The 15152-nt window shown below is 40.5% G+C and overlaps 1 protein-coding gene across 3 annotated transcripts in view; it reads right to left on the reverse strand.

The window, feature by feature from the left end:
- Window positions 1–5777: 5777 nt before the first annotated feature.
- ACSL6 (acyl-CoA synthetase long chain family member 6) overlaps window positions 5778–15152 on the reverse strand; it is a 410748-nt gene continuing 401373 nt past the window's right edge. For all 3 annotated transcript variants that reach the window (XM_085618041.1, XM_085618042.1, XM_085618043.1), the window contains exon 21: window positions 5778–8533. In XM_085618041.1, the coding sequence (XP_085474167.1) occupies window positions 8393–8533 (141 nt within the window). In that variant the 3' untranslated portion in view covers window positions 5778–8392. The remainder of the gene's footprint in view (window positions 8534–15152) is intronic.

Consider the following 15152-nt stretch of genomic DNA (forward strand, 5'->3'; position numbering starts at 1 on the left):
ACACACTACTTAATTGCAGTCTACCCTCATGTATGTGGATTCCAGCAACTGGGTCTTGCCGGGACAGTTGGGTGCTAGAGAAGGTTCTTCTGTTCCACAAGGAGGCTTCCTGCTTTTCTTTCCTTCTCTTCTCCTGAGTCCAGTTTCTTTCTCCATCTTTGACTTATCTCAACAATTATTGGTGTGTGCTGGGGATAGGGTTTACTCATGGGAAAAGATGCTTGCACCCAAGGTTTGCTCCCACATTCTTAGAAAGCAGTCTGTGTTGTGCTGTCATGTGGCTTCTTGTTTAACCATTTCCATTATCTATGCTCATTTAATTGAACAAGCTGTTGGGCCCTGGTACAGAGCCCCATTTTAATATATGCACAAAAGAAAATAACTTGAGCAGGTTTAAGCACTGAGTAGGATTTGGACAAAGCATGAGCAGAGAATGCAGAGAGTAGCACAATACAGGATCAGCACAGGACAAGTTGTAAGTCAACCAGACAATGTATTAAGGAGGTGTTAAAGTGGTGTGGAACCAAGTTATAACAGAGGCAACGAAGTATTTTCCTCAATTTGTCACCCCCATTGATACAGACAAGTCTGCGAGTCCAACCATAATTTCTTGGCCTCATCTAGCATTGTTCGGAATTGCTGCTGGACATGCGTTGGGTCTCTATGTAATGCTGGACTTGGGCCCGCACAGCAACGTTTCTCTAGACCACAATCATGTGATTCTAAGTTATTAATCAACTCCAGTTTTTTATGCTTCTTGCCTCTGGAATAGCTGATGAGGACCCTCCTGAGGGTCACCTTGAGACTTTCCAGAGGATGCTGAGAAAAGCCACTGATCCCGGCTTTTGGGAGAGGTATCAATCGACAGCCTCACCCATGTTGGCCAAACTCGCCTTATTTTGAAGAGACCATGTGGACAGTCTCGAGCAGATAAGTGGTCGAGTTTGACCAGTTCTGATGTGTATTCCTATCAGAGAATGGTCTGAGTCTCCTAGCATGGATATGTTCCGCTACCACTCTGGGTACATCTACCATGGGCAGGAGAAAGTAGTCTAGCCGAGAGAAAGTATTGTGGGCCCCGGAGTAAAATATTTATTCTTGCTCATGTAAGTGAAAGAAGCACAAAATAGTCGGAGAGGGCCGTATCAGCTATAAAAGGCGCAAGTAGGGAGTAATTTTTCACTGGCCCACGCCCACCCTTGGAGTCTGTCCATGGTGTCATCTACCACTCTGTTCTATTCATTCCCAAACACAAGAGGACCTTCTGATAGATGCCATATTAACCGCGTATCTCTAAGAAGGAGGCGCTTAATGGTGGTGGGGCGTAGATGTTAACTAGTACTAAGACTAAAGCATAGAGAATAGAGGATACCAATAACAGCCACATATCTTCCCCAGCTTTACACCCACTCCTTCTGGACCACAAATGGCAGATAGCTTTGGATTAGGATGTCTGTCCCTCTTGATCCTTTTGTGAACCCAGAATGAAACACCTGAGTAAACTCATAGGGGGCCAAGAATGTTTATGTTTGTGAGATTTATGAAGCGCTCAAATACCCGTGGGTGTCTCGGCGCTAAGAACGGCAGCATGAGACCTAAACCAAGACTTATTGTGCAAATAGCCACGTTTTGGTCATTTTTCTAAATGAAAGTAGTGACTGAGAGGTTCTGATATGGATGGAGATAATGTCCTTGGTTGCCTTTATGAGTGCGGTCTCTGTCCCGTGACCTTTCCGAAATCCAAACTGAGTGGTATCTAGTAGTTGGTGATCTTCAATGTATTTGGAGATTTGGAAATTCATAATTTTTTTCAATGATTTTTGCCGGGAAAGGCAGGCTAGCTTATAGGTCTGTAATTTTTGGTTTCACTGGAGTCAATATTGTTTTTTTTAATAAAGGTTTTATTATGTTTTTTTCCATATTGTGGGGTATATGCCTGACATGAACATAGTGTTAAAGATGGTGGATAAGACTGGGGCCACTTGGTCCAGTACAGGCATGAGTGACACCGGCGGACAGGGATCATTGGCAGAGCCTGATTTGATTGTCAACATTGTGTTAGCAATCTGCTCAGTGGTGGTGTATTCAAAATCCATGAGGGACTGCCCAAGGGGGTCTTTTTGTGTTAATTGTGCCGTAGTGTTGGAAACTGGTGCAAAGTTGGTGTAGATGTCATTCACTTTGTCGACAAAAAAGTTTGCTAAGGAGTCACAAAGTGGCTGAGTGGGGATGACACTGTTAGCAGTAGCTTGTCCGGAAAGTTGTACAACTACTTGGAATAAGCGTTTATTCGAGTCTTGTGCAGCCTCAATCTGTGTAGTGTAGTATCTGCTTTTTTCCTGAATAAGAAGTAGTTTGTATTTGGTAAGTTCCGTTTTGTAAACTAGTTTGACCTGCTGATTGTATGATCTACGCCATTTTCTTTCGTAGTTCCTACATAGTTTGTTTTTTCTCTAAGGGCTTCCGAAAACCATGGGGCTGATGGTGCATTCCGATTGTTCGAGATGTTTTTGAATGGCACCAACCGTGCAAACGCGTCGCTGAGCCAATTAGTATACCTTACTGATGCTGTATTAGGATCAGAAGAAACTAAAGGTTGGGTAGAGGATAGACAGTTTTTTAAGAGCTGTGGGTCTGTGTCCCTCCAAGCTCTCCGAGGGCCCACTTTCGTGACCGAGGCTTTGGGTGAGTGCTTGGCACTAATCAAAATGTCAAAGAGAATCGCATGGTGATCGGACCATACTAATGGGAGAATATTTTGTACACGGATGGTCTGAGAGTTAGAAAAAAGGCCGTCCAAGATATGGCCGGCTTGATGCGTGACAGTTTGGACTTGCTGGAATAAACCTGTTGCTTCCATGTCGTTGAGTAAGTTTTTAGTTTGACTATCTAGATGGTTCTCCAAGTGAAAGTTGAAGTCACCAAGGACTCTAAAGGAGGATTCAGTTGCTGCTGGTTCTAACATCATATTTAGGGAGCCGAGAAAATCTGTTCTGGGTCCCGGTGGGCGAAAATACCCTTAAAGGTTTGTGATGCCGTTAACTGAATGGAGAAGTGTAAGGCCTCACAGGTGGGTAAAGGGATAGATGTGACTTTTGCTGAGAGTTTGTTGTTAAAGATCAAAGCTAGCCCGCCACCTTTTTATTTACTCTATCCTGCCTTAGTGCGGTGTAGCCCTCTGGAGTGGCTTCTGCGAGATCAGGTCCTGAAGAAGGGTCTGTCCAGGTTTCCGTAATGAAAAGAATATCAAGTTTGTGATCAGTTATAAGATCTGCTATCTCGTTTTTATGTTTAACAAGGGAACGGGCATTGATGAGGGCGGCGCTAATGTTCCTGTTGGGTAGAGTAGTGCGACATGATGCACTACTTAGGTGGCTAATTTGAAGTGTGGGGGTGTATTTGCAGAGTAGGCATGCCTTCAAAGGCCTAACCATACTGTTTAGGCACATACGAGTGCAGCCCTTTGTGGTCGTGGGGCGTAATTTATATAGATCCAGGGCAGAATACCTGAGGATAGTATGCGCGGCGTGTTTAGGGCCAGGGGGAATGGCCCTGGGCCCGGTCCAGGCACAGACGGGCGCAGACAGGCTTGCGTTTGGCGCGCCGCTGGCGCGCCCGCTGCGCGAGCGCATTAGAGCAAGAAGGGGATTTTGTTTTCCTATCAGAAGGGTCTCTTGGAGGAACAGAATGTCTGCCAGTAATCACTTGGCAATTCGAAGGACTGCTGTTCTCTTAACCTTCTTGAGAAAACCATTCACATTCCAGTACAAGATATGAAGGAGTTTGCCTTGCGCCGTGCCAGTATGATCAACCATAGGGGAGGGAGGTAACATTGGTGTTGATGGGCGTGGGCACGATGGTGGGAGTATGCAGCAGCGCCATGAACGAGAACAGGGAACAACAACAATATCCCAATCCCCCCCACCCAATACTAAGAGAACATGAAGCTTCTGTTGCAAGACAGACTGCAAACTGGTACCAACAGGGCACTGTGGGGGTCATCTCCCAACAATATTGTTGGGAGATGACTCAACAAGCACCATCGCTCCCTTATCGCAAGGTCCCAGTGGATATCTGTTTTCGGGCCTGTGGCAGCAGGATAATGAAAAATTAGCAGGCGGTGGCGCAGAACTATTCTAAGCTGTGGCCACCATCATCGGAGAACAAGCCATGAACCCCTAGAAATCTGCCTAAGGGGAGACTGTCTGCATTGAAATCTCTCTTTAGGAAGAGAGCTACACCACTGTATCAGACGACTGGATCCCATACTGATCACTGCAGTTTGAAGAGATTTAGAAGCAGTGTTTAACAAGGAAGAAGACGAAGAAAGAGTCATCCAGTAAAATTCTAGACACTTGGGTGAAGAGTCGGAAATAAGAGGTTTTAGCATGCAACCTTGCCTTTTGCATTGGCAGAGGTTTAAAGGGAGAGACTGATATTTATGAGCATTTTGGTCTCAATGGAAAGATTTCAAATAGGAGATTTGAAGCTCGAAGTTTGCATTGTAAACAAAAAGAATCATTTGTTTATTAAGTCACATGATTTAGTTTGTAGAGGTCTGGAATTTGCAATCACTGAGTAAGCAGATACCTGGAACAATTTGATCACATCAGGTGTGGGGTATTGGCCATTCATCAACCCTTCAGGTCCTTAGAAACTTCCATGATATGGAACTTTGAAATAAAGACACTACTTTCCTGCTTCCTAACTACCTGTACACCTGAAAGTGTTTGCCCTACAGGCAAAGATGCACAGCGGGCCTAGATTTTTATTTTGAGTGCAGCACAAAATGCATTAGAGACATTCCATGGATCAGCACTGTTCGGTTTCATGTTTTTTAAAAGAAATTTCCCTGAAATTTTCACTGTATTTTCATACATCAAAATAAACATCTTTGTGTTTTTCTAATGCTTTTCATAGGATGAATGACCACCTGCAAATAGGTTTTCTGAATAGAAGAATTTGACTTATTTTCATTATGTATTTTAGGTTTCTCCTCTGATAACGTTCCAGTTTCTAGAGCTATCACCTAAGTTTCCATCCATTTTTTCACCTATAAAAATCTTTATACTAAAGGTACTCTGTGTGTACTTTCAGGTGACAATGTTTTTTATCTATTTTTAACTCCTCATGCCTCCTCATTATGGACTATATCAAAGCTTAGACACTCAGCAAAAATGTAAAAAGTTACTTTGATTATTGTGACAAAGTTTAACCAACTAAGGGAATCCCAGCAGTGTAAGAGGTCAGATGATTTGCTGCTCTTAAGGCATTTTTTATTTTACAGGAAGAGGGTTAGTAATGCCATCCTGTGTGGAACATCTCTCACAAACGCACACTCTCACACTAACATTCACACCCATTCACACGATCATAGTACACCACCAGGAACTAAAGGAACTGCTAAGTGAATGTAAACCCTAACAATTAAAAGGTGGGCCCTTTTTATAATTGAAAGTGCATCTTACAATACAAAAACACTGTATTAATGGTGCCAAGGGATCAGACACTGCTATACTTGAAGAGCAAATGTGAAACTTGAACCGTCATGGTATTTCAAAGTGATGCTAAAGGGAACTGTGAAAAACATTGAGGAATATGATAACAAGGAGTAGACCTTTAATTAGAAGTGATAGTGAATGGGTTCATAGAAAGACTGAAAGTATTACAGATACTTAGAATTTAGAAAGGCTTAACCAATGTCTGGTATATGCTTTGTGTCAGGACATGGAAAACAATAATATTCAAACCAAAGGATAATAGGAGAAAAGAGAAGGTCTGATTCATCTCGAACTTTATTGTTTGAAACACAAGACCTGAAAAAATACAGTGCATTCCATTGTCCCATTTCTATTAACATTATGCTGGAATGGATAACCATAAAACAAATGCGTACTTGTGGGGTGATATCATTGATGACCATAGGAAAGAATGGAGTAAAACAAATACATACATGTCATTTTCATCACATTATCTTGTAGCCCACAAGTATTGTTCATTGAAAATAACAACATAAATATTTGAAATGTTTGAAATGTTTATTTGGTTAGTCATTTCTTCTCACTCGTCCAGCATTCACAACAAACATATATCCTCATGAGTAACTAACTGACCACCCACCGAAATGTGGGTATTATTAGAAATGTTCTAGTTAGTGCATAACACCCTTTTGACTTCAACAGGCACGCATAATATAGGGAATTTTTTTAAAAAATAAAGTTTTTCTGCATATAAGCCAAAAACAGCCCTGCCATGTGCAACCTTAAAACTATAGTGGTTGTTCTGTTTCCTTACAAAAGGATGCAGAAACACCATACTATCTTTTAGATACATGCTTATTTTTAACAAACAATTTAAAAAAAGTTACTACATTGTTTTTTTTTACATATATATATATATAAAGTGAGATATGATTAACGTTTTAAGCCTTTTGCCTCATTAAATAATTAATACCATTCAGGGTATTTCATATCATTATTGCAGGTTTGCAGGCCTGAATACAATGTTGGCTTTTGGTATAAAGTGAAGGGCTTATTGTGAAATATTTCCATGCAAAAATAGTAGTACATTTGTTTCCAGTTTACATTCATTTTGCATTGCAGTATATTAATCTATACAAATTAGTCACATTTGTGCTTTTTCACAAAATGGAAATTAAAAAACTTTTGGTTTATGTTACTCTTTTAATAACCCTACATTTTATTTACTGGTATATACAGCACTGGTATATTCAGTGAGCATCGGACAATACATACTAATATTTTTGGGACACCAACGTTTGAAGTGGCTGACACAATTGTGAATACTGCTTTGTAGCTATTTTTAACATGGTCCTTTAATGTGCAAAAAACTACACTGTCCAGAGCATTCCTATTCATCATAAAACGTGATTTCGAGTCGATATTGCTATTATTTACATATCATTTAACAGAATGTTTTGAAAAGATTTTTCACAAACTAAACAGTGCCATAGATATACAGAATGCTGAGTTAATGCTCTTTTGTGATATTACGCTTCAGAATGACAAGAAATTATTTCATGAGTGGAACAACTGAATATATTTTATTCTAGATGTGTTTAACAGATTTACGTGTCTCTGACACCATCTATAATAGAAGGACAGACTATTCAACTTGGCTAACAATCAGCAAGGAGAATTCAAAAAGGATTGAAATGCTGTGATTGTGCAAGAAACAATGGCTATAAAAATCACCAGAAAGCCATCTAAAAGGCAACTAACATGTGACTCCAATATCTTTGGAGTTCGTTTAGCATTGAGCAGTGAGAAAGGTCACATAGACTGAAATTGTCACTATCTGAAAAGTTCTGGTTTTTGGGATGTTTGCACTACTCCTTAACCAAAACAGAAGAAGTCTAATTTGTATCTGCTTCAAAAGACAACTAGTATACTGCGTAATGGAAGCAAATTAAATTGAACTTACGCTGTCATCCAACCTGATATAGTTGTAAGCAATGGTAAAGTAATCATCGGGGAGCATGGGTGCAATGTGTAAAGTGTACTCTGTTGGTCTTAGATCTTCTAACACAGAAAACTGTATTTTGCAGGTCAAGTATTTTTTCTTTTTTACTTATTTCACTGAGGTGCTGACTGCGAATGCGAATTGTTGGATAGGAAAGAACAGCAGTATCAAGAGAAGTACAGGCATTGTCATTTTTTTCACTAATAAACTTGGAAGTTCACCAGTAAGATATTTACAACATTTCCAGTGCTTTAATCACAAACTTGTCAATATATTACATTCAATGAAAATTAAACTATATCCCCCATATACAATAGTTAACTTTCTACCAATAGAGTTGTGTAAAAAGTAATTTATATTCTGCACAGTATAAAATGGATAGTTTTTGCTTTTACACAAATCACTCAAAAGTCCAGCTTCAGCTGCTGTGTCAAAAGTTACACATGGTTATGGGTGATTTCGGTAACAGTTACAGGAATGTTATTTTCAAATAGATTCTGTATTAAATCTTTAATCAGATATCTTCATACTCACTGTATTTTCATTTTTATCTACAGTACCGTTATGATAAGTACCATTTAGTCTATTGTACAGATATTTAATATAATGTTTTTTAAAAGACTTGTTGCTATTCACTGCATTTCAATGTAATCTGTAAATATCATTTCAGTGACGTGGCATTACAATATACACCTGCACAGAACATGATGTAACACTGTGAAAAATAGGGATAAGGTTAATTTAACCATGGAAAGTCATTGCTTGACATAATCTGTCCTGTGGTCTTCCTGTTGTCACACGTCTAAGATAAATACAGGATGCTCATCTGCTGTAGGAGATTCTTGCATGTTATAAAATAATAATCTTGGATTCTTAGAAAGTCAGTTGTTAAGAAAATGCTGGTGAAACTTTAAATTGATGTGGTAGAATAAAGCTCTTCTATCTGTTTTTTAAAGTAATCCCTTAGCTCAGGTCTTTTGGCCTTCAGCGTTGGTGTCAACAAACCATTTTGCACTGAGAACATATCAGAATGGATATGAATTGCTTTAACCTAAAACACAAAAAAGATAATTGTATTAAGCTTGAAAGGCACACAAATGTTCATGTAATATAAACAGAAAGACATACAAAATATTGAACATGTTGTTCCTTCAACAAATGAAGTGTGCTTATTTATCATGACTTTATTTCATTTTGGACAATATTAGTTTTATGTATTGTGCACTTTAGCAGCTCTCCCTTGTGTTGTCATTTTTAAAACCATTTGCTTCTTGAGTACTTCTAGACTAGTCATCTCCGTTTTTCTTTCTTTAATTTTTGGGGAATCCCCATTCACATACTATTCACCCTCTGACCTCTCTTTCTTGCCTCTCTTTTTGTTCCATCTTTTTTATTCTGGTGATATTGCATCACTTGTTGACCTTCAGTAGTCTAGAAAATGATTTCACTACTTCCATTAAGGTTGTTGTGCACCAGATGAAAAGACTGTTAAATGCTGAACTTCCGTTTCCAAATTGAAATACTAGTTTATTCAATTAAGCAAGTAGTTTGGATACTTACATTTTCAAATATAAACTGAAAGTATGAAGACAGCAATGCTATTCTCAAATTCAGCGGCATTTCTTTTATACTCCATTAGCAACAACATATTTAATTGTGCTTCCTCAAGATAAGACACAAGCCAAAAGAAGATATTAAGTCACAAAAGTAACCTTATGTCTACCACTGTGCCTCCTAAATAGTAAAAAGCAGTTTTTAGAATGATCAGAAACACCAATAATCTGTAGTAAAAATTATTATATGTACATTTTCCTGATACACATTTATTGAGCATTAACTAAAGCATAACTTGTTTTTACTATTCAGTAGGTTGACAGAACAAGTTGCACTTTGGGCTTGAAATTGATAAGCTGATGATGTGACCAAATGGAGCAATATGACCTTAAGTAATTGGGCTACAGCAAAAACCAAGAAACTCTAAGACATGGATTTGTGTGTTCATAAAGAATTGTTATTCGGATGTCATGGATGGATACTTTTTTATTTTTATAATTGTTGTATAAACACCTACAATTGTTCAAATACAACATAAATAAAAAGCTGATAGAAATGGTAAACATTGATGTATTGCAAGGTGCATTGTGTTTAAATGGGGGGGGAAAGAAAATCACTTAACAATAATTGAAAAAGCATGAGAAGCACAATGCACTGCTAATTACAATTACTTTGCCATTACCTAAATAATCATGAATTCTTGTAAAAAAAAACAAAAAAGGAGTCAAAGCTTGTTTTAATGGATTTAACATTGAAAACGTTTTAAATTAAATTAAAAGAATGACATTCAACACACCCAATGTTGCACATCCCTCTCTAATATGGCAGCAGGAATAACTAGAGGACATCTAGGTTTTTGGAACACAACCACTGTTGTCACATAGTAATGTTGGCAAAAACAATGATGTGTTAGGTAAACGATCTATCATATTTCCTAAATTACTTTTAATGTCCAGTGTGAGGATAAAACTGTAAGTAAAGGATACCCTTTTGGTAAGCAGGAGTCAAGTAGCCAGTTCATATAGAATGACAGGTTGTAGGTTTCTAGAAGATGCTATAGATTAGGTTACAGGTTACTAGTTACACAGTAAAGTACCCCACCTGGAGCAGCATCCTCTTTGTTCAGCCCACTATCTCTAACTACCCCACGCCTTGAGGCACTCACCAACATTCCATGACATCACACACTGGATGAGCAGCAGGCAACAAAGATTCTAAGGAAAGAATGCATTCCAACCAACAGCAGGTTATAACACATCTTTTTCCCTTAGAAAATAATACGAATACAACAGGATTAATGAAAATACAAACAGACCCGTAACAGACCATGGCTTAGATAAGTCCTAAACATTCTTCACACTTTGGTTGCATATGACCCCATCCATCAAAACCAAAATATACCCACATACAGGTCACACAGAACCCATCAACACAAACCACTAGCATGCACCATACCAGGAGAACAATATTTCCACCCCAGTGATACACATGTAATCCACAACAGCACTCTCTTACAGGACGAGGCACTGTTCTACACCTACTCTACTCCCAGCCGATCAGTCACAAGACTAGGGATGTAAGGTAAACACATATACTCCACACAGGAGGGAGAGGATACTGTGATGCCCCCTGCCACGACCCTGGAGGGGCCGTGGCCTCAGGCAAGTCCCCTTATTTCAATTCTTTTCAGTGAAGGTGGTGGGCTGGGAGTAAAGGGACCCCACAGGGGCACAAATAAAAACAAAAGCACAAACGAGAGAGCACCTAACTGGGATGTGGTGACAGCACGGTGACGGGGTGATTTACTTATAGTTGCCAAATTACCCACAAGTCTTTACTGTTTTGTTACGAGGGGCTCTCTATACATCCTGATGGGCCCTGGACCAGAGAAATACAGGGAAGACCCCCAGAGTGGACCTCAAAGGAGGGAGACGTATTCCTGAACAAAAAAGAGGAGAACGCTATTGTTTGTCTGAAATACCACCACAGAAACTGTCATGAGAATTGTTTTTAAATCTTCATTACAATAAAATATACATTTAACCCGCTCCTTGGTGTGGATATTAGTTCTATAGAGGCCGGAAGAGTGACCACAGTGGTGTCAGAAGTGGCATCAATCATAGAAGATCAATATGACAACAGATTACCATGGAGGCCATGGCCACTCAGTTGGCCAAGGGCCAGAGACATTTGCAATTAGTAGTCGAACAACAAAATCAAAATGTCTAGGGAGAGAGGCGTTTCAGACAGCAGGCTGCTGTTTTGACTCCAAACCAACAAGTTCAAGACACCGCCATATTGAGTTCGTACCAACGCTATCTCGAGTGTCAGAGTTCACCTGAACGTCCCGGGCTCTGTCCTACGAAAGTTCCAGGAGAGGGATGACCCTGATCATTTTTTTGTTAATTTTGAAAGGGTACTGACAACTGCAACTTGGCCCCCAGAGAGGCGGGGCCCGTACATTTTCCGTCTTTTGTCAGGAGAACTTCAGGCAGCATATCAGGCCGCCAATCATGCTGGTGTCACCCCCTATCCAGACTGCTGGTGTCGCCCCCTATCCAGACATAAAAAGGGCCAACCCTGAAAGGTTGGGGTGTGACCAAGAAAATTATAGAAGTTGTTTCCGCAAGGAGAAGTGGATAACGGGAGACAACCCCAGGGATCTCTACTATAGGATTAAGAATCTAAGAAACCGGTGGCTACAAACTACGTCTACCTCAATTGAGGCGGTTACTGAAAAAATCTACTGAAAACCATATTTGGAGGCATTACCGGCTAACACAAGATCTTGGGTAAAACAACACCCACCCCTAACTGAACAGTCTGCTATGGAGTTGGCCTGTGCGTACCACAGGGCTCCAGAATTCTGAGTAGATCCTGTAAAAGACCCAACTGTTGCCCCTAAAGGCCTACCTAGGCTGGATGGAACCCGAGGAGAAAACAGAACGCCGGTACTGAACAAAACCTTGAGCTAACCTAACATAAGTGCACCCAATGCACAAACGGCTCCCCAGTGTTCTCGTTATTCTGAAAGGGGCCATATAACCCGTAATTGTCCTCTTAGAACTGACAAATATTGAATGCATGGAAGTAGGCCTTTCTAGAGGTAGAATACTGGTTGCAGGGGAGGAACGGGAATGATATAAGGAACTTTTTTGCCTAAATGGCCGACCAATTGAAGCCCTGTAATCACAGGCTGCCACCACACCATTGTCTCTAGGGAATTAATACCCCTAACTCAAATTAAATATGGAGAAATGGTACAAGTCTCCCATGTTCTTGGAGATGCAAGCTCTTATCCTCTAGCCGAGGTTCTAATAGAAATAGATGGGGATCCACATTTACGGAAAGTGGAAGTAGTCCCAGTTTTATCAGAGAAGGTTCTCCTAGGCACTGATCTTCCCCACTTTGATAATTATTTAACAAGTGTAACAAAACAAAACCCTGTTACTGGCTGGTTACGTGAAGCTCCCTTTTGTTGGGTCGATATACAAAATCCCAGGGTGAAGAAACCTAAAACCAAGACAGAGAATAAAAAAGAGCGAGAGAACGTCTTCCCAACCCCCAGAAGACAGATATGCTCCTCCATTAAGTTTTTGGACAGCTAAGAAAGAGGAAAGTACCTGATGGATGCCTGGAACCAAGTACGAAAAGAAGACCCTGATAAGGTAGGTCCCTATTTCTGTATCAAACGTAGACTCTTATATAGAAACAGCGGGGGTCCAGGTAATTGTATAGAACAGTTATTGGTACCTAGAACCTTCTGTGAGAAAGCCATGCACCTTGCCTTTAGCCAGGCTGAGGTGGACAGTATGGACAGGAACATACCCTTAAATACTTGTTACAATGATTTTTCTAGCCTAGGGTTTATAGCGAAATAGCTATGTTCTGTGTTATCTGCACTAGATGTGAACTAGTGAATACTCGGGGGGGGGGGGGGGGAAGAAAGCCCCCTTACGCCCTTGGCCTATAACAGACATACCCTTTCAACAAGTAGGGATGGACTTGGACAGATCATTCACACCCTCTGCTAGAGGACACCAATATATCCTAGTACTTGTAGACTACGTCACATGTTACCCAGAGGCTATTCCCATCACAAGTATGACCACCCTTTCCGTAGCTCAAGCTATGATATCCTTCTTCTCATGCATTGAGTTTCTTCAGGAGATTTTGACAGACTAGGGAACCCCGTTTATGTCTTGTTTAATGAGAGAGATATGCAAAATCCTTGGGATCCACCAGATCCGTACAGCTGCATATCATCCCCAAACAGACAGACTGGGGAAAAGGTACAACAGGATTATTAAAACTATATTAAGGAAGCTTATAAATGATACAGGGAGGGACTGGGACCGTAAACTACCCCTTGTGATGTTTGCCATAAGAACTCACAAATAGAAATCTACCGATTTCAGCCCATTTGAATTCTTCTTTGGGCTGAAACCCCGTACCCTATTAGAGATGACCACTGAACAGGGGACAGAGGAAGAGGACAAGAGAAAACCATTACTAGGATATACCACATCATTAAAACAGACTCTATCCACCCTATGGGAGGCGAGTTCATCAAAATATGGAAAAGGCACAACAAAGGCAAAAAGAAACTTATGACCGAAACAGTAAAGTAAGGAAGTTAGCAGTGGGAGATAAAGTATTGATCCTTTTATCATCCTCTGAAAAATAACTTTTAGCGGAATGGCAAGGCCCTTAATATTGTCACAAACAAAGTGGCACCCATTACTTACAAAGTAGCTGTTCCGAAAACAGGGCATGCTAAACAGATCTATCACATACATTTATTGAAAAAATGGGAAGACCCTACCCCACAGGTAGGCAAATCAACAGTGGCAGTACAACAAGCTAGCCTTACAAAACCCATAGAAATACCCTTACAGCCTTTTAGCGAGACATTAGAACGACCTCATATAGGAGAAAAAACGGACTCAGGACTGGGGCCAACAACTGAATGACTTGTTAGATCAATTCCCAGGTCTTACTTCATGTCGGCCTGGACGAACCACACTGATCACCCAAGACATTATCACCAAAGTAGGACGAGGAAAAAAATTAAAACCCTACCAAATACCTGCAGCGAGACGAAAGGCCGTAGAGCAGGAAGTAGAAGCAACGTTAAAATCAGACATAATTGACCCCTTTCAGAGTGCCTGGTGCTCGCCAATAGTGCCTGTACCTAAACCGGAAGGAAGCCTCCAGTTTTGCATTGATTTTCACCGGTTAAACGCCCATTCCAAATTGATAAATGTCCTATGCCCAAGTAGATGAATTAATAGAGCGATTGGGAGGGGCACAATAATGTCAACCATTGATCTAACAAAAGGATACTGGCAGATACCCCTCAGTAGGTCTGCCAGAGAAAAGACTGCCTTTTCCACATGGGCAGGGCTATTTCACTTTAAAGGCATGCCTTTTGGACTTCTCGGCGCTCCAGCCACATTTCAAAGACTTATGGACATACTGTTTAAAACACCTCATCAATACGCTGTAGTGCATCTGGACGATATAGTCATATGTAGTTTCCCAACTGCTAAACCCACTTACAACATTTGAGGCAAATTATCAATACTTTGAAACAAGCAGGATCCACCCTGAACCCTAAGAAAACCACCCTGGCCTCAGATTATAGAGAGTATCTAGTTTACTCTACAAATGCTGGGACCATATAACCACAACACAATAAACTGTAAGCCATACAGAGCATACTCCAACCAAGAAGATAATACGAGCATTTCGGGGTCTTGTGGGGTATTATCGAAGATTTATTCCACAATCCTCAAAGGCTGCTAGTCCCCTCACTGATCTACTCACACAGAAACACTTGAATACCCGATTAGTGTGGACCAGCATTCACAAACACATTTTTCAAAAGTTTAAATATCTTTTGTGTCATGCCCCTGTATTAATGTGTCCAGATTTTACAAAGCCGTTTGTTCTTCAGTCAGATGCTTCCGACTGAGAGTTAGGTGCTGTACTGTCCCAACCCGACCCACAAGGTTATCTTCGGCCCATATTGTTTCTGAGTCAAAAATGTTTTCCTCCTGAGGTACATTATGCAACAATGGAAAAAGAATGTTTGGCCATCAAGAGGGCCCTGA

The sequence above is a fragment of the Triturus cristatus genome, chromosome 7, assembly GCF_964204655.1.
Source record: "Triturus cristatus chromosome 7, aTriCri1.1, whole genome shotgun sequence".
Lineage (NCBI taxonomy): Eukaryota > Metazoa > Chordata > Amphibia > Caudata > Salamandridae > Triturus > Triturus cristatus.